This window comes from Pygocentrus nattereri, chromosome 10 (assembly GCF_015220715.1).
Source record: "Pygocentrus nattereri isolate fPygNat1 chromosome 10, fPygNat1.pri, whole genome shotgun sequence".
Taxonomy (NCBI): Eukaryota; Metazoa; Chordata; class Actinopteri; order Characiformes; family Serrasalmidae; genus Pygocentrus; species Pygocentrus nattereri.
In genome coordinates, this window is record NC_051220.1 from 44222719 (window position 1) to 44247718 (window position 25000).

At 48.3% G+C, this 25000-nt stretch overlaps 1 protein-coding gene across 1 annotated transcript in view; it reads left to right on the plus strand.

Moving 5' to 3' along the window:
- The window catches only part of smyd3 (SET and MYND domain containing 3), a 254485-nt gene that overhangs the window by 184603 nt on the left and 44882 nt on the right, over positions 1 to 25000 (plus strand). Inside the window, exons 6-7 of the mRNA XM_037541707.1 lie at positions 10474 to 10541; positions 15033 to 15135. Of these exons, the coding sequence (XP_037397604.1) occupies positions 10474 to 10541; positions 15033 to 15135 (171 nt within the window). The remainder of the gene's footprint in view (positions 1 to 10473; positions 10542 to 15032; positions 15136 to 25000) is intronic.

Here is a 25000-nt window from a genome sequence, read left to right on the forward strand (position 1 = left end):
CGGCTGCTAGGTGTTTGCTAGGTTGTTGCTGCAGTATTCATAATGGTAGCAAGGGTGTTTGAAGGCTGTCGTTATGGTATTCCAGGTAGTTGCAAAGGTGTTGCTAGGTGCTTTCTGCCCATCATGCATTGTTTTGGTTAAAATAAGTGATTTAATCAGTGATTGTATGAAAACTGTATGTCAGATTAAAAAACGTGCACGAGCACGGAGCTGGAGCTGGAGCTGGAGCTGGAGCTGGAGCTGGAGCTGGAGCTGGAGCTGTGTCGACATCTCGAAAACTTTGGGATGAATTAGCAACACAAATATCTGGCAAAAATAAGAAAAAGAAGAGCATCAATAGAACGATGTTGTTGTCCACTGCAAAACAACGTTCCTTCAGTAATGGATTCAGAAATGTGTCGGGGACCGAAGCACCTGTAGACCCGCACCTACACACAGCACATGCTCACATTTCCATACTTAGTTGAGGAGGACGAAGCTGCTGGCTGACGGACGATGCAGTGAAAGTCTCAGCCAGTCGTCTGCGTGTGGTGGACTCTGCGTGTGGACAGCGCGGTCATTAACCCTGAGACGTCCACAGTTACTGTTATCATCTCAATCTGCTGCTCAGATGAAGTTCATTTACGTGCGGTGTCAGTCGAGTCTGAGCGTCTCGCCTCTTCCCGTCTGTTTTGGAAAAACATGTAAAGGACGTTTTTCTTTCTGTAAATCAAAACCGAACACAACACCTGTTTCACAGCCAAGGATCCCTTCATCTGCCTGAGCTGCTCCTGCCTGGCGCTCTACACGAGGGATGGTGTTCGCTGAGATTCTGGAAGGACTTTGTAAAGTATCAACTGAACGTTTAGAACTTTCAGTTCTGTTTCTACACTTCATAGCAGAATTCACATAAAATGATAAGGTTTCACAGGAGTTACATAGTGGGGTTACAGCAGAGTTACAGCAGCATTATAGTGCAGTTATAACAGCATTACGGTGGCATTATACTGGAGTTATTGCACAGTTGCTGTGGTGATATAGAAGCATTATAGCGGTGCTGTAGTGAAGTTATAGCAGAGTTACTGTGACGATATAGCAGTGTTATAGTGAAGTTATAACACCATTATAGTAGCTTTATATATTTATATATATAGTGAAGTTATAGTCGAGAACTTCCAGTAAAGCTAAAGTGGGCGTAGTGGGCCATTAGAGTTATGGCTGGAGTCGTGGTGACGATGATGGAGCTGTAAAGAAGTCATAGTGCCATTAAAACAGCGTTACAGTCATATGAGTTTATAGCGGATTGGTAGTTGAGCTGTTTCGGCACCTCAGTTATGAAGTTGTGATGCAGTTTTAATGTTTCGGTGTCGTTATTAACGCTACGGCTGATATAGCATTTCCGCTGACGGTCATTTGAAGTGTCGTGCTCACTGTTTTTTACAGGAACCAGACGTCATTTGCGTTCAGGGCTGTCCGGTTCTTCTGTCCAGCAGGACTGAGGGAGCTCTTCCTCTGAGGGTCTTTAAATGACCGCAGTGTGAAATGTTGGCGTGTCTCAGGAGCGACGGAGCTGGAGGTTTAGATTTTTCTGTTATCGTGTTATTTGTGGAGAGGGTTAGGAGAACGAGTGCTGCAGTACCCCTTTAAAATAAGACCACCCTTATAAAATGTTCATGAATGGTTTAAAATTGGTCTATAATTAGGCCACAGTCATTAATAATAATTAATAAAACAGATCATTAATAAAACAGATCACTAATAAACAGATCATTAATAAACAGATCATTAATAAACAGATCATTAATAAAACAGATCATTAATAAAACAGATCACTAATAAACAGATCATTAATAAACAGATCATTAATAAAACAGATCACTAATAAACAGATCATTAATAAACAGATCATTAATAAACAGATCATTAATAAACAGCTCATTAATAAAACATAATTAATAAAACAGATCATTAATAAAACAGATCACTAATAAACAGATCATTAATAAACAGATCATTAATAAATCATAATTAATAAACAGATCATTAATAAACAGATTTTAGCTTTTAGATAGCTCTGATTTTGATGTTAATTGCTAATAAATGATTTGTAAAGTGTTTCTCATTAATAAGAACATTAATAAGCTAGTTGTAAAGCGTGTATAAGGCCCGCCGTGTTGTGAAGCGGTATCAGAGGGGCTTTAGGGGGTTTTAGTGTTTGAGTGTTGAATCTTTCAGTTTGAGCTCTTTCTCTCAGACCCTGTAATCAAACGGCTGCCGGGCTGAATAATTCTGTGTCGTGTTGGTTTGATGAGTGGGGGTCTCTGGGTGGTCTCTGTGGTGCGTGTCTGAGGTTTGATTGATTAGGTTTGAAGCTGAGCTGAGTTTGAGAGCGGGCGTTGGAGCTCAGAGCTGGTGGTGATTGACGGCTGGGTGTTGGGGATCGTGTCCTCGTTTAATCGCGGATCCTGACTGAGAGCTGCTATCAGTTTCAGCGTCGTGTCAAACTGCCGTTAGGAATATGAACCTGGCCCGTTCCTCTGAAGAGCCTCTCTGACGCCGCTGGTCATTCATCAGATCTGTATTCAGAAAAGCCCGAACGTTTCTGAAGACGAGCGCCCAAGTTCATAAGAGTTCTTAAACGCAGGTCTCAGAGAACGAGTTCTCACAGTCCCCTCAGACGATGGTAATTACTTTAAGATTAATCATTAAAAATATAATAAACAATTTTTCATAACTTTTTTCTGAGGAATGAAGTTAAAAAACACATTGAAGACGTTTTTTTCTTTCTGTACTTACACAAAGCCAGAGTTTGGCTAAATTCTCAGTGTCTGCTAGCGGCTGAGTCACTGACCTGTCCAGAGACGTTTTCAGGGTTGCCAGATTGGGCAGCATCACATAGATTTGCATTTTCTGATACTTGCAATGAAAGCAGTTGTTTACCTTACAGTGTTTCAGTTAGATTTATAAAAAAATATAAACAGAAACGCCAGAACATGCTTTTCTGAGAATCAGACAGACAGACAGACAGACAGACAGGCTGAGAGATAGATAGACAGAGAGATAGATAGACAGACAGACAGGCTGATAGACAGGCTGATAGATAGACAGACAGACAGACAGACAGGCTGATAGATAGACAGAGAGATAGATAGACAGAGAGCTAGATAGACAGACAGACAGACAGACAGGCTGATAGACAGGCTGATAGATAGACAGCGAGTGTTAGTGAGAGCTCAGACTGCCACCTCAGGTTACCGAGCTCAGGTGATGGAAATCAGCAGAGAGCTTTTCTCAAGTGACGCCACAGAAGCAGATTCATCTCTGACTGACCATATGCGCAGGTTTCCTGTCCAAAAGCGCCGGATAAACAGCGCCGTTCTCTCTCTGGGTTCTCTGCAGAGTAATTGGGCTGTGATTAATGAGCAGCTTTAGCGTGATGCTGTGCAGGACAGCGAGAGGGAGCGGGGTATTAAAGGATGCTCTCCTTCTTCAGTGTGCATGTAAATCTCAGCGTTCCCTCCAGAGGGAGAACCTCCCTCCCACAGAACCCACGTTCTTCTCAGCTGCCTGAAACGTCTGGTTGGAATTCCAGCCCTTTTCCTTTGTTACAGGATGACATCATCTCGTAACACACGTTTTACTGCCCGCCTACCGGTGAGCTCCACCCCTTCACACAGCGCACAGCGGCTACTAGAGGAGGAAGAGTGTGGTCAGTGCTTTAGCGTGTGGAGAGACGCTGACCGGACTTTCAGGATCCGATGTTTGATCAGACTCTGAAGAGGAGAGGGTCACTGCAGCGGCGCTGCATCACATTCAGAACCTGTCACTGATCCTAACTGAGCTTTTCAGAACGACTGAACAAGCTGGAATCAAACAAACGGAACACAATTCAGCAAACGAGTCGGGCTGTGAGGCTTTCCTGACCGACTGAACTAAAACACGCTCGGCTTCATCTGGACAAACGCTGAACAAGCTGAACCTGATCTTCAGTTTAAGAGCCAGACGTCATTGTGATTCGGTCTCATCTGGGTCTCCTCGTCTGGATTCAGTCTAGTCTCAGTCTTTTAGTCTTAGTCTTTTCCTGGTCTCAACATCAATTTGTCTCGTCTTGGTCTCATCTTGGTCTCGACATCATTTGAACTTGATCTTGTCTTGGCCTTAATCTGGTCTTGGTCTTGATTCAGACTGAGTGCAGGTCTGACTCGCCTCTAACAGTCTCGACTGCATAGCTGCAGACGGAAGCGTGTTTTTTTGTGATGTCTGATCTGCAGGTTTTTGGGGACTTTATTAGCGCGATGGAGAACAGAAGCCAGTCAAATTGTGTTTTGGAGAGATCAGAAAGTTTCGTCTCCTGCAGGATTACTGTCCTATTAGAATTGTAAAGCAGGCTGCAGCCGCTGTGAAGACTTTCTCTTTGTGTGTCAGAAAAGACTAAATTTAAACGAGGTTCCTTTATCTGTCAGTAACGTATCGGCAGGCGTTCCCGTCAGACCTCCAGTGTTTTGCGAGTGCAGGAACGGCGTCTGCATCAGTAATTAGATTCCCTGTGATTTACGGAGCTGCTCTCAAACTGTCCCGAGTCCTGGGGCCACATTTCTGAAAGCTTCCAAAGAAAAACTCACGAAAGACAAACACTGAGAGGTTCATTAGAAAATTAGAACGTGCTGTGAAGAAACTTAAGTTCTCAGATGTTCTCCTAAGAATGAAAGCTGGTGTAATTAGACCATTATTGCTGCTGAGTTGAGGAACTTTTGATTCTTCGTGTTGTCAAAATCTACAACTGTCAAATATTCACTCTTAAAAAAGACGGTTCTTCAAGGGTTCTTTAGTAAAGAACATGGTTCTATACAGAATCATGGTTCTATATAGAATCGGCGGTGATGAACCTCGACCAGGACAGCAGGGAGAGAGCTGTGAGTGTGGTAGAGGGTGGAGCGCAAAGCCCGAGCTCCACTGAGTGACCCGAGTGACAACGGGAGGTGGAGGACAAAGACACTGCCAGCAACGAGAGGCACGATGACGAGGAGCCCGAGCCCCGAGGTCCTCCGGCCGAGCTCCGCCACCCGAGCTCTCACTGCTGTCCTGGCTGAGGTTGGTCGCCGCTGGATGTTCGGGCCCTGCCTCCTGCCGGCTCCCGCGGCCGTCATCATCGGGGCCCGGTTATTATCACACTGAACAGGCCAGACAAACACAAACTGATAACAAGGATTAAACTACGAGACAAATATAATAACAATGGATAGAACAGAGAACGATAAAGAGCTGTGGAGGAGCTCGAGACGAGGGGGAATATCTGTACATATGCAGGAGCAGACATGCTGTAAAATACACTGTAAAAGCTGTCATGTTCAGAGCAGTTACTGTAAACAATATTACACTATTAACCGTTGATATTACGAATAACCGATTGCAGTAAAAATATGACCTAATAAACCTATCAGACGTAAAGAATGCAGCTCCTGGTGTGTCAGATGCCCTATAAGCTCTGTGAGGGGTTATAAAGACTGACACAGTAGATGTTTTCCTCAGTCTGGTCTGATGGTTTGGGGTTAAGTGTGCTGCCCTGAGGGTGAGGGTGGGTGTGGTTCGCTGTGTTCCCGAGGGGGGTAGTGTGTGGGGGGTATATCTACAGCCTTCAGACATGCACACTTCAACCTGTCTCCCCGCAGAGCCCCCCCCCAAACGTCTGAGTCGCCCCACATTAAAGCCTCAGCAGTGGCGCCTCAGTAAGTGCTGCAGCTCCACACCTATCAGCCATTAATTACCTGCCCAGGTGCTTCACACAGGCCTTCAGAACACAGACTGATACGGGGGCTCATCTGTCATCGAGAGCCGCTCTCCAAATCTGCCCTTCCTTCATTTGTCAAATCCACTGTGTGATGAAATTCCCAGTTTACTGTGTAAGGAAACACCAGCTGCTCTACAGGCTGTGGATATTTGTGATGGACTGACTGAGGTGATTATATTAATCTCATATTAATGTACGACACATTTACATTAACAGTGAGAGAAGAACGAGATTTAACTGAGCGAATCGCGTCATGAGTTCGATCAGCTGCTCTGCCTGGCTGTGTTCCTGATATTTTAGAGCTTAATATTTTGACACATTTAGGAATAATTTTGCTGTCCGGTGCGTTCCAGAGGAGGGCGGGTTCCCCTTCTGAGTCTTGGTTCCTCTCGAGGTTCCTTCCTCCTGCCCTTAGGGAGTTTTCCCTCGCCACTGTTGCCACTGGCGACGCTCACGGGGGCTCGGACCCGGATTTTCTGTCTGTGATGCTGATTGTTCTGTAAAGCTGCTTTGTGACGGAAGCTGCTGTATAAATAAACTTCGCTTGCTTGCTGATATTTCGGCCCTGCGGTGTTTGAGCGCCTTTAGCCTAACGGGACAGAAACATTTACATTTACGGCATTCGGCTGAGGCTCTTATCCAGAGCGACTTACAGTCTGATCAGTTTACACAGGAAGGCCAAGGTGGTGTTGGGAGTCTTGCCCAAGGACCCTTATTGGTGTAGTGTAGAGTGGTTACCCAGGTGGGGATTGAACCCCAGTCTACAGCATAGAAGGTAGAGGTGTTACCCACTACACTAACAAACAACATGAAACATTCCAGAGTCTGGAATTCTTGGTTCCTGGTGTTTGTACTGAATCTTACTTCTGTAATGAAGTCCTCACATCTCAGCTTTTCATTTTCTTTAGAGAGTCAAACCCAGAAAATAGAAACTGTTAATTGCGTCCAGTAAACCAGCACTGATGACGCTAATTCATGGCAGTAGCACTGACTGTTAGCGCTACGCTAGCTGGGTTAGCTCTACGCCGTATGCAGACGTTTAAACCTGGTAACAGGTGCGAGTGACGTCTTTACTCTGTGTCTCAGTTTTAACTCCTTCCTTAAAGGCTTGAACTGAAAGTCTGTCTTTCATTATTGGAGCGTTAGCCTGTTAGCCTGTTAGCGAGGGCGGAGTATTCTCTTCACAGCTTTATGTTTGTGCGGTCGCTGTTCCTGCTATGCTTTCATCTTCACTCGGCTGCAGTGACCGCATGCTGTCCCAGAACGTTCCAGAGTCACATGAAGATAAGGAATTGAAGTTAACCTGATTGAGTAATCACTAAACATTAAAAACACCCAAAAAATATCAGCTTCATCTAAGAGGTTTATGTTCGGCTGCCTCTGGGAAACTCCAGGAACCTCCGGGAGCTTTTGGGAACCTCCGGGAGCCTCCGGGGGCTTTTGGGAGCCTCCGGGAGCTTTCAGGAGCCTCTGGGAGCCGGTCTGAGGAGAGGAAACCTGAAAAATGCAGTTCTGTCTCAGGTTGATTATACAACAGGGTCACAGAGCAGCTGCGCAGAACATCCCAGTCTGAGCATCACCAAGCAAACTCAGAGCGGGAGGAAGGACAACCACTCGACAGGTTTAGTCCACAGTCGAGTCGTTTGTTCTGCTTCAAAGCTTCATATGATCTGGATTATTATAGTTAAGTGACCCTTTATTAGTGCAGTGAAACACCACGTACACACTAGTGAACACACACACTAGGGGGCAGTGAGCGCACTTGCCCGGAGCGGTGGGCAGCCCTGTCCACAGCCCGGAAGCAGGTGCAGGACTATGTGTCTTGTTTTTAATCTACAGCGCTGTGTGAAAGTTTCAGGCGTCTGAGCGAATGTTTAAACAGCTGACCTCAGCAGTGAGTTTATCACAATATACATTAGAATAAAGTCGTATTCATAATTCCAATAAACAGAAAAACTATAAAAAGTAAGAAGAATTTTCCGGGTCCATATTTTTCCTTGAATGTGACTTTATTCTGATGTATATAGTGATAAACTCACTGCTGAGGGAAGCTGTTTAAACATTCGCTCAGACGCCTGAAACTTTCTCTCAGTGCTGTAGATTAAAAATAAGACTCGTCCTGCACTGGACAGGAATCCTGAGCCCATAACAGGACTAACCTAAAAACTTCATGACGATTGGCCCAATAGAAAAGCTGCAGGATCAGATGGAATAAAACGTGGTTCCACTGACCTTCATTAAAAGCGAGGACTGTTTTACGCGCTGCTGTACGGCTGCTGTTTTGGAGGTACGTGGTTTTTGGACAGCAATGACATGATGTGTTTGATGGTTCCCGAGTTGACGTCGGTCATTTTTACAGTGACGTTGGGTTAAACGTCTGTAGTGTAGCAGATTTTTCGGTGAAACACTGTCGAGGAGGATCAGAGGGCAGTGCGTTCAGGGACGTGACTCAGGGGAGGGAAATATCGAGCATTTCTCTCACGCAGGCTGAGACGAACTCACGCACAGGCTCACAAATACGTGTTCTTGACTTTACAGTTAGAACGGATCACTGATTCATGACTGACCGTACATTTAATGATTATTTGCTGATGTAACTTCAGATGAATCTGTCCATCCTATACGCTGTGAGCAGCTCACACTGTTGTGGCTGTCACTGTATCTGTCTGTGTGTATGTGCTGGAGACCCCTGGGAGCTGTGAGACCCCCTGAGTGATGTGTTTATGGAAAACAGTGCAGATCTGTGTGTTCCCTGGAGGCTGACCGCTCTGTTCTGTACATCAGCAGGACAGCAGCGTTTCCCTGCCCGGCTCCTGATGGTTACTGAGATGATGAGGCTCTTTTTCCGACCGTGTGTTTGGTGTTTGGCTGCTTTGTGTTCAGGTTCTGTTTGCAGGCTGGATCTCCTGGATGTTCTGGTCACTCAGCTCTCTTTAGCTTTTAACGCCTTTAAATTAAGAAAAAAGCCTCGTCAGTGTTGAGAGACAACAGAGACTCATACAGTGTCAGAAACAACATCATCAAGACCATCAGAGAAACTGAGCACCACATGGTTTGAGATGAGCATGTGATGATTTAGGCATGATGCTAATCGGCGGGGTATAGTCCTGTTAGCTACATTAGCTTTGTGGCTCCAGTGCTGAAACTAGAGAAGCAGAGCATGTCTTGGCTCGTGGACTGTGTTGGGGGTAAGTGTGAGGGCGACTGATTAAATTAGGTCTTTGGCCAAACTGTTGCTTTAGGATGCTTTAATGAATTTGGCCGTGAAGCCCTGGAGTGAGCCGTAATGTCCTCCTGTCTGCCATCAGCAGTCTAGGGCCTGGTTCAGGCTGTCAGCCCAAATCTGATTGCTGACGTTTCCAGATCAGATCCAAACCACATTTGGAGGTGGTTTGAAATGTGACTCAGACGCTCTAGACGCTCAGATCGGATTTCAAAGTGTCTTTTGCGTCATTTTCAACGCAACAAACAGCAGCAATGTGAAATCCAGAGTGATGAAGTGCTGAGATTCAAGAAGAGCTCCAAAGATTCTCCATCTCTCCTGGATCCGTGTTTGAAATCCGTGTCACCAGCATAGCTACATACACTATATTTCCAAAAGTATTCCCTCACCCATCCAGATCACTGAATCCAGCTGTTCCAGTCACTTCCATGGCCACAGGTGTGTAAAGCCGAGCCCCTCGGCCTGCAGACTGCTTCTACAGACATTAGTGAAAGAATGGGTCGCTCTCAGGAGCTCAGTGAATTCCAGCGTGGTACCGTGATCGGACGCCACCTGTGCAGCAAGTCCAGTCGTGAAATTTCCTCACTACTAAATATTCCACAGTCCACTGTCAGTGGGATTATAACAAAGTGGAAGCGATTGGGAACGACAGCAACTCAGCCACGAAGTGGTCGGCCACGTAACATGACAGAGCGGTCAGCGGATGCTGAGGGGCATAGTGCACAGAGGTCACGACTTTCTGCAGAGTCAATCACTACAGACCTCCAAACTTCATGTGGCCTTCAGATCAGCTCAAGAACAGCGTAGAGAGCTTCATGGAATGGGTTTCCATGGCCGAGCAGCTGCATCCAAGCCTTACATCACCAAGCGCAATGCAAAGCATGGAATGCAGTGGTGTAAAGCGCGTGAGATGTCACTCAAATTCATATGCGTGTGAAGGCAGACGACTAAATACTTTTGGCAAGATAGTATAGTTACTGATGCCTATGTCGTTACCATGGGAACCCATGCAGAAAGGCTGGTGATGTCTGGGCACACAAATCAGATCTAATCACTTGCAAAAAAGCAGACAGGCGCCTTAAAAGCTCTGGTTTGAGGAACAGATCCGATTCGCCGGCAGACTGAACGCAGCTTTGGAATCGCTGGCTCTGTGGCTGCCTGGAAGGGCGTTCACATCTGCCAAGAAACGATGCAAAATCTTAGTGGTGTCCCTCAGGGCTCAGTACTAGCTCCACTTTCTTTTCCCTCCATAACTAGTTTCCTGGCAGTGTATCCTTATATAGCCTTCCCGTCCACAGCTACACTGATGACACTCAACGCATCCTCTTTTCTTCAGATACTCAGGTTTCTGCTCCCATCTCAGCAAAGTTAAACTTAAAGCAAGTATAAATAAAAAGGAAGTTTGACCTGATAAAGAATCGTGTCTGTAGTGTACTTTACCTTGTGCTTTAAGGTCCTGTTTTGTTTGTGTTCTGTGTTCCAGGTCACCTGTAACTGCTTCAGTATCAGTAATGGTGAGCTGCAGGATGTCGGTGTGGGGCTCTACCCCAGGTGAGTGCAGCTGACACAGGCGTATCTCATAGGTTGATGCACGTAGTGGTTAACAAACCTGTGAAACCTCACTTACACCTGCACCACCTGAGCTGATTGGCTCACGAGGACAAACTCCAACAACACTGACCAGATTGACCACAGACACATGGACAGATATGCGGACGCTTTAGATTCGTCTCCAGAAACACTACGAGGAGAAGATCAGCAATGGTTCTATATAGAACCATTCTCTTTACTGAAGAACCCTTGAAGAATCTTTGAGTGAAACTGTATTTTTTATCTGTAGATCTGTTTGTTTATCTATGTATTTAGAACTGTAGTCTTGTGTCGGTTTTAGCGGTTAATCTTCTTTAGTTTAGCTTTAGATTTTACAGGCACAGACAGGTTGTTGTGATTTATAGATTCTGCAGATTTATGGAGATTTTTTGTGATTCTGTATAGAACAAAATAGTTTTATAAATAGTATAAAGTTATAAATAGTATATTTATAAATATGTCAAATTGTTTTATCTGTAATTTTATATAAATGAGTTTAAACCCCAGCTGACATTGTTGGACGTTGGGCTTTATTTGGTTCCAGTAGATCATCTGTAACATTTCAGTTTATTAACAGAGCCTCAGTGAGGGTCGGTGTGAGGTTTAGGCTTTGGGTTGGGGTTGAGGTTAAGGTCAGGATTGGGTCAGGTTAAGGTCAGGATTGGGTCAGGTTAAGGTCAGGATTGGGTCAGGTTAAGGTTAAGTGCCTGAGATGACTTTTATTTTGATGCATTGAGGAAGTCTGGCCAGAACGGAGGAGTCGCAGAGCGACTGGAATGTTGTGTATTTATTGGGGAAATGTTGGACGCCAATAACAGACGTTCTGTCTCTGACAGCAGTGAGAGCGCCGAGCCCTGTTAGCGCCGCCGCGCCGTCTCCCTCGGGTCTGACGCTAATCCTGTCTGTGTAATTCCTGAACCGTACTGACCTACGTTAGCTCCTGCTCCGCGGCCGGATCTGACTAATCCCTGAGCCCGTGCCTGGTGCATGCTGGGGGATTTGTGCTGTCATGTGCTCAGGGCTCCTCAGCCCATCTCCTGGGGTTCAAGCGTGTCTGAGACGGGCGCTAAAGCCGAAGCTCCAGCAGCCGCACCGGCTATTGTACTGCTATCAGACGCAAACGGCCCGGAGCTGGAAATCCATGTTTATAGACGCCCAGCGGAGCAGGAACGCCGTCATCCATGTGTCCACAGCAGGGCAGCGGATGGAAACACTGAGCGCTAATTGGAGCCTCTGCTGTCGACACTGTGGTTTTACAGCAGATCTGCATTGCATTTCAGAATGTTATTACTACGAAACTGATTTGGGTGTCCTTAGGTGTGGTCAGGTGTCCTCAGGTGTGCTCAGGTGTGCTCAGGTGTCCTCAGGTGTCCTCAGGTGTGCTCAGGTGTGCTCAGGTGTGCTCAGGTGTCCTCAGGTGTCCTGAGGTGTGGTCAGGTGTCCTCAGGTGTGCTCAGGTGTCCTCAGGTGTGGTCAGGTGTCCTCAGGTGTGCTCAGGTGTGGTCAGGTGTCCTCAGGTGTCCTCAGGTGTGCTCAGGTGTGCTCAGGTGTCCTCAGGTGTCCTGAGGTGTGGTCAGGTGTCCTCAGGTGTGCTCAGGTGTCCTCAGGTGTGGTCAGGTGTGCTCAGGTGTGCTCAGGTGTGCTCAGGTGTCCTCAGGTGTCCTCAGGTGTGCTCAGGTGTCCTCAGGTGTGTGGAAGTGTCTGGAGGAGATTTCTGGTCACAGCTTCTGCAGAAATAATTAAGGCTTTGGTTTGTAAATAATTCAGTTCAGTTTTACTTCAGTAGCACTTTCTACACTCTTACAGTGAGGTGCCACAGAGCGTTCTCTAAGCAATGCCATAAAAGAACCGATTTAGTTCCCTAGAGAACCATGTTTAGAAATGAGATGTGTGAGACGATAAAGAATCTTTACATAACTTAACATAAATGTTCTTTACCAGTTTACTCATTTACATTATGTGAAGTTTTAAAGTGTTAAAACCAAGAAGAACCTAGACTAAAAGGGAGAACCTCTCCAAGAGCATCAGAACGTGGTGGAACACGTACAGGATTGTAGATGTAGAATGTGGTGGAACACGTACAGGATGGTAAATGTAGAACGTGGTGGAACACGTGCAGGGTGGTAGATGTAGAACATGGTTGAACACGTACAGGATGGTAAATGTAGAACGTGGTGGAACACGTACAGGATGGTAGATGTAGAACGTGGTGGAACACGTGCAGGGTGGTAGATGTAGAACGTGGTGGAACACGTACAGGATGGTAAATGTAGAACGTGGTGGAACACGTGCAGGGTGGTAGATGTAGAACGTGGTGGAACACGTGCAGGGTGGTAGATGTAGAACGTGGTGGAATACGTGCAGGGTGGTAGATGTAGAACGTGGTGGAATACGTGCAGGGTGGTAGATGTAGAACATGGTGGAACACGTACAGGATGGTAGATGTAGAACGTGGTGGAACACGTGCAGGGTGGGAGAACGTGGTGAAGGTGAGTGTGAATGTGACGTCAGCGCTGAAGCTCATTACAGACTCTAAGAGTAGCTGATAAACTCTGGTTCTCAGCTCCACGTTCTGCGTGGTTTGTTGATGTTTCTTGTTGCCAAAGCAGAGAGCAGATCTGGGCGGTCCGAGCGGAACGTCCCGCGCCGTGTTCTCCTGTTTGCTCAGCGTTTTCTCGTCCCTCCCTGTAATTTCGTTGGGGTCGCTGGCGACGAGTCGTTCCGCGCTGAGCTGAAGCTCCTCTGAAGGTTCTGTTCAGGCTTGTTGAGGCTGAGAGGAGGAGAGATATCAACAGCAGAGACTTCAGGAACCGACTGATAGTCGAGCACAGTCGAGTACAGAAGAACCCAAACAGCAGATCAGCTCAGATCTCCAGGAGGTGACGTCGTCAGGCCCAGCAGAGCCGAGAGAACCCTGGGCCTGTGCGCTCGTTAGTCCAGCTTCATTTTCTCATTAAGGGTTCATCTCTTAATGATCTGGAGCTTTTCACACGGTGCAGGTTATTCTAGTGGAGACTTGCTCAGACTTTAATACGCATCTTACAGTTTATACATTTCTTAAATATCTGAAATGAATTTCTAATAGCTCATAAATTATAATCCGGGATTATTTTAAGGCTTAGAATGATGAACAGTACTTCAGTAGTTCTAAAGCTGTGAGCTGTAAAATGAACCTCCAGAGTGAAGTTCTGCAGTCCTACCAAAAATAATGTGCGCAGTGGATCTCAAAAAATATTAATAATGCATAAATAAATCATGTATTTATAGCAACAACAACAACAACAACAATAATAATAATGATAATAATGATATACTGATGTAGTTTTAATAAATATAATTTAATTTCTAAACTGGTGATCAGATGTTGAGGCAGATAATTTGACCATGAATTCTAATAAATAGATGAATATTAATGGAGATTTACAGGAGACGATGTTTACAGTTTGTAAATGGTGAGTCTGTGTGTTATTATTAAGGATATTTGGGGTAAAGGTGATTCTGCAGGAATAATGCAGCGAGAACACAGAGTGTGTGTTTACGGTTCCGTGTGGGCGTCTGCGGTTCCAAACGCAGCGTCTCTGAGAACCTCTCCGGAGTCTGAACTGCAGGATTAGAGTGGGCAAACACAGCCGGGGGGCCGGCATTGACGCTCAAATTGATGTTTGGATTTAAACTGTGTGTTCAGGAAGTTTTGGCTCTGCGTGTCAGGATGATGACGGTGATGAGGTAAACTCCAGCTTTGCTTTAGACCTCCAAGAGAACCGCTAACGTTCCGCTACCAGTAAGATGAGGACCGTCCCGGGGAGAGGCAGAGTGACCGAGCTGGATTCACTGCAGAGGCCGTTTGAGCTGCTGTTGTAGCAGAGCGTGAAAAACACAGGTCGTTTGTCGGTGGAGCTTTGAAGAAGATTCCTGCAGCATTAGAGGAGCAGGAGAACGAGCTGTTCTCACAAGCGCTCACCAATTAGGCCCTCAGAGGTGAACCGTGTCGGAGCCGTGCAGGTGCGCCTGTGAGGTTCACTACAGGACTGTGTAACAGCCACTTATTCAGCCTCCTCTCAGAACAGCCAGTGAGCCCCGGCCGCTGGTCTCTCAGATGTTTGTATGGACATTAGAAATTAGAGGACACCTCCACAGTTCAGTCTTAGTGATGTTGAGGTCTGAGCTTCATTATTTGTATCCTGTTTTGTCTGTTTGGCTCTTGGACCACCACATACTTCAGACCTGCTAGACGAAAAGAGGACTAGAAAGGACGTTCTAGATAAGCTCTGCAAAAACAACAACTCCTAACAACCACAGTAAACTAACTCGTCACTAATGTTCTCTGTGGGTGATGATTCAGTAACACACTCGCTCAGCTGAGCAGAACCGTGTTCTCGTGTGTTGGTGTTCTAATGTAAACCCTTCTGTGTGTGCGTGTGTGTGTGTGTGTGTGTGTGTGTGTGTGTCTAGCATGTCTCTGCTGAACCATGACTGTCGGCCGAACTGTGTGGTGGTCTTTCTGGGGAGGAGACTGCAGCTCCGAGCCGTACGGCACATCCAGCCTAATGAGGAGGTAACAAATGCGCAGCCGCCTTAAAGCTCATGCGGAGATCTATACCTGCGGTCCTCATACACGCAGTATAAACATCTGCTTATAAGCATTACAGCACTGTGGCGTCGGCAGAAACAGGAGCACAGGAAAGGCAGTTCTTCTGCTGCGAGAACACGTTCCTTATTAAACACAGCAGAAAGCACAGAGCACGGAAACCTCACACTTCACCCTGATGGTGACCCCTCCTCACACACACAAGACCCACACAGACCCCGGATCCACACTCCAACACATAACGACACACGCAGCACGTACGCATGACCTCAACTAACAAACAACAACGCTAACAACACTAACAGCCCCTTTTGAGCCTTTGCGTGTTACCGTCTCCTACCAGTATCCGATCATCATCCAATCAGGAGCATCCAATCGTCATGAGTCAGTTGTCATCATCATCGTCCGATCATCATTATTATCCTGCGGTATCTTCCAACCATCATAATCAGTCATCATCCAATCATCATCATCCAATCATCATCTAATCAGCCTCTTCCAACCACCATCATCTAATCAGCCTCATCCAATCATCATCATCCAATCATCATCATCCAATCATCATCATCCAGTCATCATCATCCAATCATCATCATCTAATCAGCCTCATCCAACCACCATCATCTGATTATCGTCATCCAATCATTATAATCCAGTCAGTATCATCCAGTCATCATGATCTAGTCATCATCATTATCTGATATTATCCAGTGAGTATCTTCCAATTGTCATAATCAGTCATCATCTGATCAACATCATCCAGTCGTCATCATCCAAACAGCATCATCCACTTCAAACGCTTTGACCCGAGGACGAAACGATGCCAACCTGATACTGATATCAGTTTGAGTATCTACAGTGACCGTCTCTCTCTAAACGACTGGTAACTAGCAGTGCAGCTTACTGATGGGTAGAGAGGTCTCTGGTCTGATCCGCGGAGGAATATCGCGGGATGATTGGGAACGTTTTCTCATAAAAATACCAAAACTCCCCAACAGCCGCCGCCGTCTTCGCTCACGCAGCGCGCTGTAACGCGTGTAAGGGAATCTGAATAGCGGCGTTAGGGGCCTGGTAAGCTCGTAATGAGCACAGGCCCAGAGCGAGGCCACGTCTGAGCTCAGCGAGGTTGTGGAGTTCATTAGCTGCAGTTCCTGCTGTTTATCACCAGATTAGACCAAAGCTAATTGAATTAGCAGGGGCTAATGCTGCACACAGGTCCAGCAGTGAAGCCGGGCTAATTAATGTCCATTTAGGGCTAAATGACTGTGGACGTGACCAGAGTGACTCAGCCTGCCGCACTGACCTAATGAAGCACTGATTACTGACCGTGCACCATGTGACCTGACTGGACTGCAGATCCCTTTAGTTCTGTTCTAATACGGGATGTGAGCGTGAGGTACAGTGAACATTCCAACCCAGTGCCGATAAGGTGGAGCGTCTCATATCATCATGAGCAGAAGATTAACATTTCACTGGAGGAGGGATTACAGCGCATCTCAGACTGGAGGACATTAACAGCCACTTCACACAGGACATGCATGGGTGTAATTACATAACGACATCTCAAAAACACCAACTTCACAGGAGGAGAAACGTCTTAACAGTGATGTAAGGAGATTTTATTCCATCATTTGTGGTCCTTATACACTATATAAGTATTCGCTCGTCTGGCTTCACACGCATATGAACTTGAGTGACGTCCCATTTCTTATTCCATAGGGTTTAATATGATGTCGGCCCACCCTTTGCAGCTATAACAGCTTCAGCTCTTCTGGGAAGGCTTTCCATAAGGGTTAGGAGTGTTTATGGGAATTTCTGACCGTTCTTCCAGAAGCACATTAGTGAGGTCAGACACTGATGTTGGACGAGAAGGCCTGGCTCACAGTCTCCACTCTAATTCATCCCAAAGGGGTTCTATGGGGTTGAGGTCAGGACTCTGTGCAGGCCAGTCAAGTTCTTCCACACCAAACTGGCTCATCCGTGTCTTTATGGACCTGCTTTGTGCACTGGTGCTCAGTCATGTTGGAACAGGAAGGGGCCGTCCCCAAACTGTTCCCACAATTGGAAATTTGAAATTGTCCAAAGTCTCTTGGTGCTGAAGCTTTAAGAGCTCCTTTCACTGGAACTAAGGGGCCGAGCCCAACTCCTGAAACACACCCCCACACCATGATCCCCCCTCCACCAAACTTTACACTCAGCACAGTGCAGTCAGACAAGTACCGTCTCCTGGCAACCGCCAAACCCAGACGCGTCCATCGGATTCCCAGACGGAGAAGCGTGATTGGTCACTCCAGAGAACACGTCTCCACTGCTCTAGAGTCCAGTGGCGGCGCTTTACTCCACTGCATTCCACGCTTTGCACTTCACAGTAGGTTTGGATGCAACTCCGCATTCTTCTTCCTCCAAACACGGCGAGTTGAGTTTTTACCAAAAAGTTCTATTTTGGTTTCATCTGACCACATGACATTCTCCCAGTCCTCTTCTGGATCATCCATATGCTCTCTGGAAAACTTCAGACGGGCCTGGACGTGTACTGGCTTAAGCAGGGGGCACGCCTGGCACTGCAGGATCTGAGTCCCTCTCGGCGTCGTGTGTTACTGAGGGTAGCCTTTGTTCCTTTGGTCCCAGCTCTCTGCAGGTCATTCATCAGGTCCCTCCCTGTAGCTCTGGGATTTCTGCTCACCGTTCTCATGATCATGTTGACCCCATGGGATGAGATCTTGCGTGGACCCCAGATTGAGGGAGATTATCAATGGTCTTGAAGGTCTTCCATTTTCTGATTATTGCTCCCACAGTTGATTTATTCCCACCAACCTGCTTGCCTATTGTAGGGTCACTCTTCCCAGCCTGGTGCAGGGCTACAACTTTCTCCCTGGTGTCCTTCGACAGCTCTTTGGTCTGCACCATAGTGGAGTTTGGAGTCTGACTGTTTGAGGCTGTGGACAGGTGTCTTTTATACAGATAACGAGGTCAAACAGGTGCCATTAATACAGGTAACGAGTGGAGGACAGAGGAGCTTCTTAAAGAAGGAGTTACAGGTCTGTGAGAGACAGAAATCCTGCTTGTTTGTGGGCGACCAAATATTTATTTTCCACCATAATTTACAAATAAATTCTTTAAAAATCCTCCAATGTGATTTCCTGGATTTTTTTTCCTCATATTGTCTCTCTTAGTTGAAGTGTAGCTATGATGAAAATTACAGACGTCTCTCGTCTTTCTGAGTAGGAGAACTTGCACAATCTGCAGCTGACTGAATACTTATTTACCCCACTGTATCTATATAGTATGTGCAAAGGAGGGTGGCTGCATCTGCACTCCTCATATCTGCAGCCCAGTCCGACTAAGTTCTTCCTGTTCTAACGGATATTTTCCTAATCGGATATTTTCCCCCAGGCTGAGTTACACTGCCTTCAGAATAAGAGTCCTTAGCAGACAACGCCTCTGAATCAACACTGCAGAACACATAACATAAAATAAACATGAACACATTTTGTGCTTCAGCGGTGTCAGAATAACACATTACAATATATATAAACACAGACACTCGGCGTGCTGCGTAGACCGTCCTGAGACGGCTCAGCACAGGATGCTAAACTATTTAACTAAAGTGTGTTTAATAAATACAACTAAATATAAACAAACAGTTCTACTGTAAAACAACGAGAATGTTTTGCTTTCAAACCAGTTTTGTGAGCTAGTTTGAAGAACAAAGTTTGGTTTCAGATTTGTCCTCCAGGCTTCGCATGGATTTATGGAATTTCATCAGCAGCACCTGATTTAGTTGACAGAAGTGTAGTGATTAGATTAGAGTGGATTCTGGATGATAACACTGGACTTCCTGTAGGAGAGGACAGGAATTGCTTAAACCAACACACTGTCATACTTAGCAACAGTTTTTCTGAGAACATTTACATAGATATACATTATGTGTATATGTGTGTGTGTGTGTGTGTGTGTGTGTGTGTGTGTGTGTGTGTGTATTACATATACATATATCACATGTGGTTATCCCCACCTTCATAATAGGGTCTTTATCAGAATAAACACAAGAACACATTAACCTGGAATTAACTACACACACATTTCTTCAACACACTATTATTACACACAGTATCTCACTAAAGTGAGTGCCCCCCTCACGTTCCTGCAGATATTCTATCTTCTGATGGGACGTCACTGTAGAACTGAAGCTCTGATATAAGTTAAAGTGGTCAGTGTGCAGCTTGTACAGCAGAGCAGATTCACTGTCCTCTGAAAAGAACAACACACAGACATTAATGTCTAAACAGCTGGCAGCACAAGTGAGTCCACCTCACAGTGGACGTGTCCAGATTGTGCCCAGTCGTGTCGTCGTCCCTCCCTGGTGTCGTGTGACTCGTTAGAGTTACAGGGTTCCAGGTGTGAACGGGGAGCAGGGCTGGTAAATTTGGTGTTTTGGGTACGATTCACTCACACTGACCACTGGATATTCAACACGGCACCTCATGGTAAAGAATCTCTGAGGATGTGAGGAATAGAACTGCTGCTCTCCACAAAGACGCCCAGGCTATAAGAAGACTTAACACCCTGAAACTGAGCTACAGCACGGTGGCCAAGGTCATACAGCGGTTTTCCAGGACAGGTTCCACTCCAAACAGGCCTCACCAGGGTCAACCAAAGAAGTTAAGTCCACGTGTTCAGTGTCACGTCCAGAGATTGGCTGCAGAGGGTGAAGAAGTGGGTGGTCAGCCTGTCAGTGCTCAGATCATACGGCGCACAATGCATCAACAATGCATGGCCGTCGTCCTAGAAGGAAGCCTCTTCTGAAGCTGACGCTAAGAAAGCCCAGAAAGGGTTTGCTGAAGACAAGCAGTCCAAGAACATGGATTACTGGAACCACGTCCAAGATTAACTTGTTTGGCTCAGATGGTGTCCAGCATGTGTGGTGGTGCCCTGGTGAGGAGCACCAAGACAAACGTCTCTTGCCTACAGCCAAGCATGGTGGTGGTAGCATCATGATCTGGAGCTGCATGAGTGCTGCCGGCACTGGGGAGCTGCGGTTCACTGAGGGAAACATGAATTCCACCATGTCCTGTGACCTTCTGAAGCAGAGCACGACCTTCGGAAACTGAGCCGCATGGCAGTTTTCCAATTCGATAATGACCCCAAACACACCTCCAAGATGACCACTGCCTTGCTGAACGTGAAGGTGATGGACTGGCTAAGGACGTCTCCAGACCTAAACTCAACTGAGCACCTGTGGGGCTTCCTCAAGCGGAAGAAGAAGGAGGAACGCAAGGTGTCTAACATCCACCAGCTCCGTGACGTCATCATGGAGGAGTGGAAGAGGATTCCAGCAGCAGCCTGTGCAGCTCTGGTGAATTCCATGCCCAAGAGGGTTCCGGCAGTGCTAGATAATAATGGTGGCCACACTAAATATTGACCCTCTGAGCCCAATCTGGACACGTCCACTGTGAGGTGTAGTGGCTTGTGCTGCCAGCTGTTTAGACATTAATGTCTGTGTGTTGTTCTTTTCAGAGGACAGTGAATCTGCTCTGCTGTACAAGCTGCACACTGACCACTTTAACTTATATCAGAGTTTCAGTTCTACAGTGACGTCCCATCAGAAGATAGAATATCTGCAGGAACGTGAGGGGGGCGCTCACTTTAGTGAGATACAGTGTGTGTATATGTGGGTATGATGGGATGTTATGCCCTAAGGTATTATTGCTAAAGCTAATACATATTTATGTTGAATGAGACGCAGCCAGTTGAACTGAAACCAACCTGAAGCATCACTGTAGTGAACAGTGAAGGACGCTGTACAGTAGAGCAGCGCAGGCACACACACACACACACACACACACACACACACACACACACACACACACACACACACACACACACACACTCTCTCACACACACACACAAACACACACACACACGCACACGCAGTAATTGTAGGAAACAGGCCTTCTGCTCTTGTTAGTGGAGTTATGCTGTTAGCGCCGGACTCGGACAGTCTGACAGCACTCCGATCACACTCGTCCTGTAATGAGCAGGGACTGGTGGGAGGTGGGGGTGCTGGAGGCTTCAGATAGCCCAGTAAACTCTCCTGCAGCTCTCATTACCCCTCTGTTTGTTAACCGTGCTGCTGGAAACCCCGAGCTCTAAAGTGTAAACTGTTCCCGCAGCTCGTCAGCCGGGATTCGGGGTACTGTGTGGTGCTGTGGGTCCCCACTAACCCTAACACTGACCTACACTGACCTACCTGGCACTAATTATCACCCGCAGGCTGTGTGCATACAGTGAGGCAGGACTTCAGTTTGGGCCGTAAAGAAGTTAGAGTGCAGCGCTTTTTATAACGGGCGTGTCCCAAAACAGCGTTTCAGAAATATCTGAGTCCGGGCGTCGGCCAGAATTACTTGGGTAAAGTATTTTAATATTAATTTCCATTAGACGGTGATGTTCTTCCTTCTCCGGTGAAGTCGCCGTTTTGCAGGGTTTTGTTCTGACTGTATGTTTTATTTGTATATGTATATTTTATTGCTCATCTTGGATGAGACGTTATCAGAGATCTGATCTCGTGTGTCAGGAACAGTCTTACAGTGAAGAGTCCGCTGTTTAACATTCCTAACAACTAAGCAGAACCCGCATAGACTACGACGCATATTCACACTCAGCGATGTATCAAGAACCTCCAGAAGGACTAGAGTGGTAATCTAACGTGTGAGGCCTCCAGACCAGCTCCTGAAGTCCTAACCAATGGGAGAGCAACTACCACAGAGAGAACCATCCTGATTGGACAGTTTTCTGTTGGGCTTTTTCAGGATTTTTTGTTGTGCTATACTGGCTGTGTGGGAGTGTGTGTGCTGGCTGTGTGGGAGTGTGTGTGCTGGCTGGCTGTGTGGGAGTGTGTGTGCTGGCTGTGTGGGAGTGTGTGTGCTGGCTGTGTGGGAGTGTGTGTGCTGGCTGGCTGTGTGGGAGTGTGTGTGCTGGCTGTGTGGGAGTGTGTGTGCTGGCTGCGTGGGAGTGTGTGTGCTGGCTGTGTGGGAGTGTGTGTGCTGGCTGTGTGGGAGTGTGTGTGCTGGCTGTGTGGGAGTGTGTGTGCTGGCTGGCTGTGTGGGAGTGTGTGTGCTGGCTGTATGGGAGTGTGTGTGCTGGCTGTGTGGGAGTGTGTGTGTGCTGGCTGTGTGGGAGTGTGTGTGCTGGCTGGCTGTGTGGGAGTGTGTGTGCTGGCTGTGTGGGAGTGTGTGTGCTGGCTGTGTGGGAGTGTGTGTGCTGGCTGGCTGTGTGGGAGTGTGTGTGCTGGCTGGCTGTGTGGGAGTGTGTGTGCTGGCTGGCTGCGTGGGAGTGTGTGGGCTGGCTGCGTGGGAGTGTGTGTGCTGGCTGCGTGGGAGTGTGTGTGCTGGCTGTGTGGGAGTGTGTGTGCTGGCTGTGTGGGAGTGTGTGTGCTGGCTGGCTGTGTGGGAGTGTGTGTGCTGGCTGTGTGGGAGTGTGTGTGCTGGCTGTGTGGGAGTGTGTGTGCTGGCTGTGTGGGAGTGTGTGTGTGCTGGCTGTGTGGGAGTGTGTGTGCTGGCTGGCTGTGTGGGAGTGTGTGTGTTGGCTGTGTGGGAGTGTGTGTGTGCTGGCTGTGTGGGAGTGTGTGTGCTGGCTGTGTGGGAGTGTGTGTGCTGGCTGTGTGGGAGTGTGTGTGTGCTGGCTGTGTGGGAGTGTGTGTGCTGGCTGGCTGTGTGGGAGTGTGTGTGCTGGCTGTGTGGGAGTGTGTGTGTGCTGGCTGTGTGGGAGTGTGTGTGCTGGCTGGCTGTGTGGGAGTGTGTGTGCTGGCTGTGTGGGAGTGTGTGTGCTGGCTGTGTGGGAGTGTGTGTGCTGGCTGGCTGTGTGGGAGTGTGTGTGCTGGCTGTGTGGGAGTGTGTGTGCTGGCTGGCTGTATGGGAGTGTGTGTGCTGGCTGTGTGGGAGTGTGTGTGCTGGCTGTGTGGGAGTGTGTGTGTGCTGGCTGCGTGGGAGTGTGTGTGCTGGCTGTGTGGGAGTGTGTGTGCTGGCTGGCTGTGTGGGAGTGTGTGTGTGCTGGCTGTGTGGGAGTGTGTGTGCTGGCTGTGTGGGAGTGTGTGTGCTGGCTGGCTGTATGGGAGTGTGTGTGCTGGCTGTGTGGGAGTGTGTGTGCTGGCTGTGTGGGAGTGTGTGTGCTGGCTGTGTGGGAGTGTGTGCTGGCTGGCTGTGTGGGAGTGTGTGTGCTGGCTGTGTGGGAGTGTGTGTGCTGGCTGGCTGTGTGGGAGTGTGTGTGCTGGCTGTGTGGGAGTGTGTGTGCTGGCTGTGTGGGAGTGTGTGTGCTGGCTGGCTGTGTGGGAGTGTGTGTGCTGGCTGTGTGGGAGTGTGTGTGCTGGCTGTGTGGGAGTGTGTGTGCTGGCTGGCTGTATGGGAGTGTGTGTGCTGGCTGTGTGGGAGTGTGTGTGCTGGCTGTGTGGGAGTGTGTGCTGGCTGGCTGTGTGGGAGTGTGTGTGCTGGCTGTGTGGGAGTGTGTGTGCTGGCTGTGTGGGAGTGTGTGTGCTGGCTGGCTGTATGGGAGTGTGTGTGCTGGCTGTGTGGGAGTGTGTGTGCTGGCTGTGTGGGAGTGTGTGTGCTGGCTGTGTGGGAGTGTGTGTGCTGGCTGGCTGTGTGGGAGTGTGTGCTGGCTGGCTGTGTGGGAGTGTGTGTGCTGGCTGTGTGGGAGTGTGTGTGCTGGCTGGCTGTGTGGGAGTGTGTGTGCTGGCTGTGTGGGAGTGTGTGTGCTGGCTGTGTGGGAGTGTGTGTGCTGGCTGTGTGGGAGTGTGTGCTGGCTGGCTGTGTGGGAGTGTGTGTGCTGGCTGTGTGGGAGTGTGTGTGCTGGCTGTGTGGGAGTGTGTGTGCTGGCTGTGTGGGAGTGTGTGTGCTGGCTGGCTGTATGGGAGTGTGTGTGCTGGCTGTGTGGGAGTGTGTGTGCTGGCTGTGTGGGAGTGTGTGCTGGCTGGCTGTGTGGGAGTGTGTGTGCTGGCTGTGTGGGAGTGTGTGTGCTGGCTGTGTGGGAGTGTGTGTGCTGGCTGGCTGTATGGGAGTGTGTGTGCTGGCTGTGTGGGAGTGTGTGTGCTGGCTGTGTGGGAGTGTGTGTGCTGGCTGTGTGGGAGTGTGTGCTGGCTGGCTGTGTGGGAGTGTGTGTGCTGGCTGTGTGGGAGTGTGTGTGCTGGCTGGCTGTGTGGGAGTGTGTGTGCTGGCTGTGTGGGAGTGTGTGTGCTGGCTGTGTGGGAGTGTGTGTGCTGGCTGGCTGTGTGGGAGTGTGTGTGCTGGCTGTGTGGGAGTGTGTGTGCTGGCTGTGTGGGAGTGTGTGTGCTGGCTGGCTGTATGGGAGTGTGTGTGCTGGCTGTGTGGGAGTGTGTGTGCTGGCTGTGTGGGAGTGTGTGCTGGCTGGCTGTGTGGGAGTGTGTGTGCTGGCTGTGTGGGAGTGTGTGTGCTGGCTGTGTGGGAGTGTGTGCTGGCTGGCTGTGTGGGAGTGTGTGTGCTGGCTGTGTGGGAGTGTGTGTGCTGGCTGTGTGGGAGTGTGTGTGCTGGCTGGCTGTGTGGGAGTGTGTGTGCTGGCTGGCTGTGTGGGAGTGTGTGTGCTGGCTGTGTGGGAGTGTGTGTGCTGGCTGGCTGTGTGGGAGTGTGTGTGCTGGCTGGCTGCGTGGGAGTGTGTGTGCTGGCTGGCTGCGTGGGAGTGTGTGTGCTGGCTGCGTGGGAGTGTGTGTGCTGGCTGCGTGGGAGTGTGTGTGCTGGCTGCGTGGGAGTGTGTGTGCTGGCTGCGTGGGAGTGTGTGTGCTGGCTGCGTGGGAGTGTGTGTGCTGGCTGCGTGGGAGTGTGTG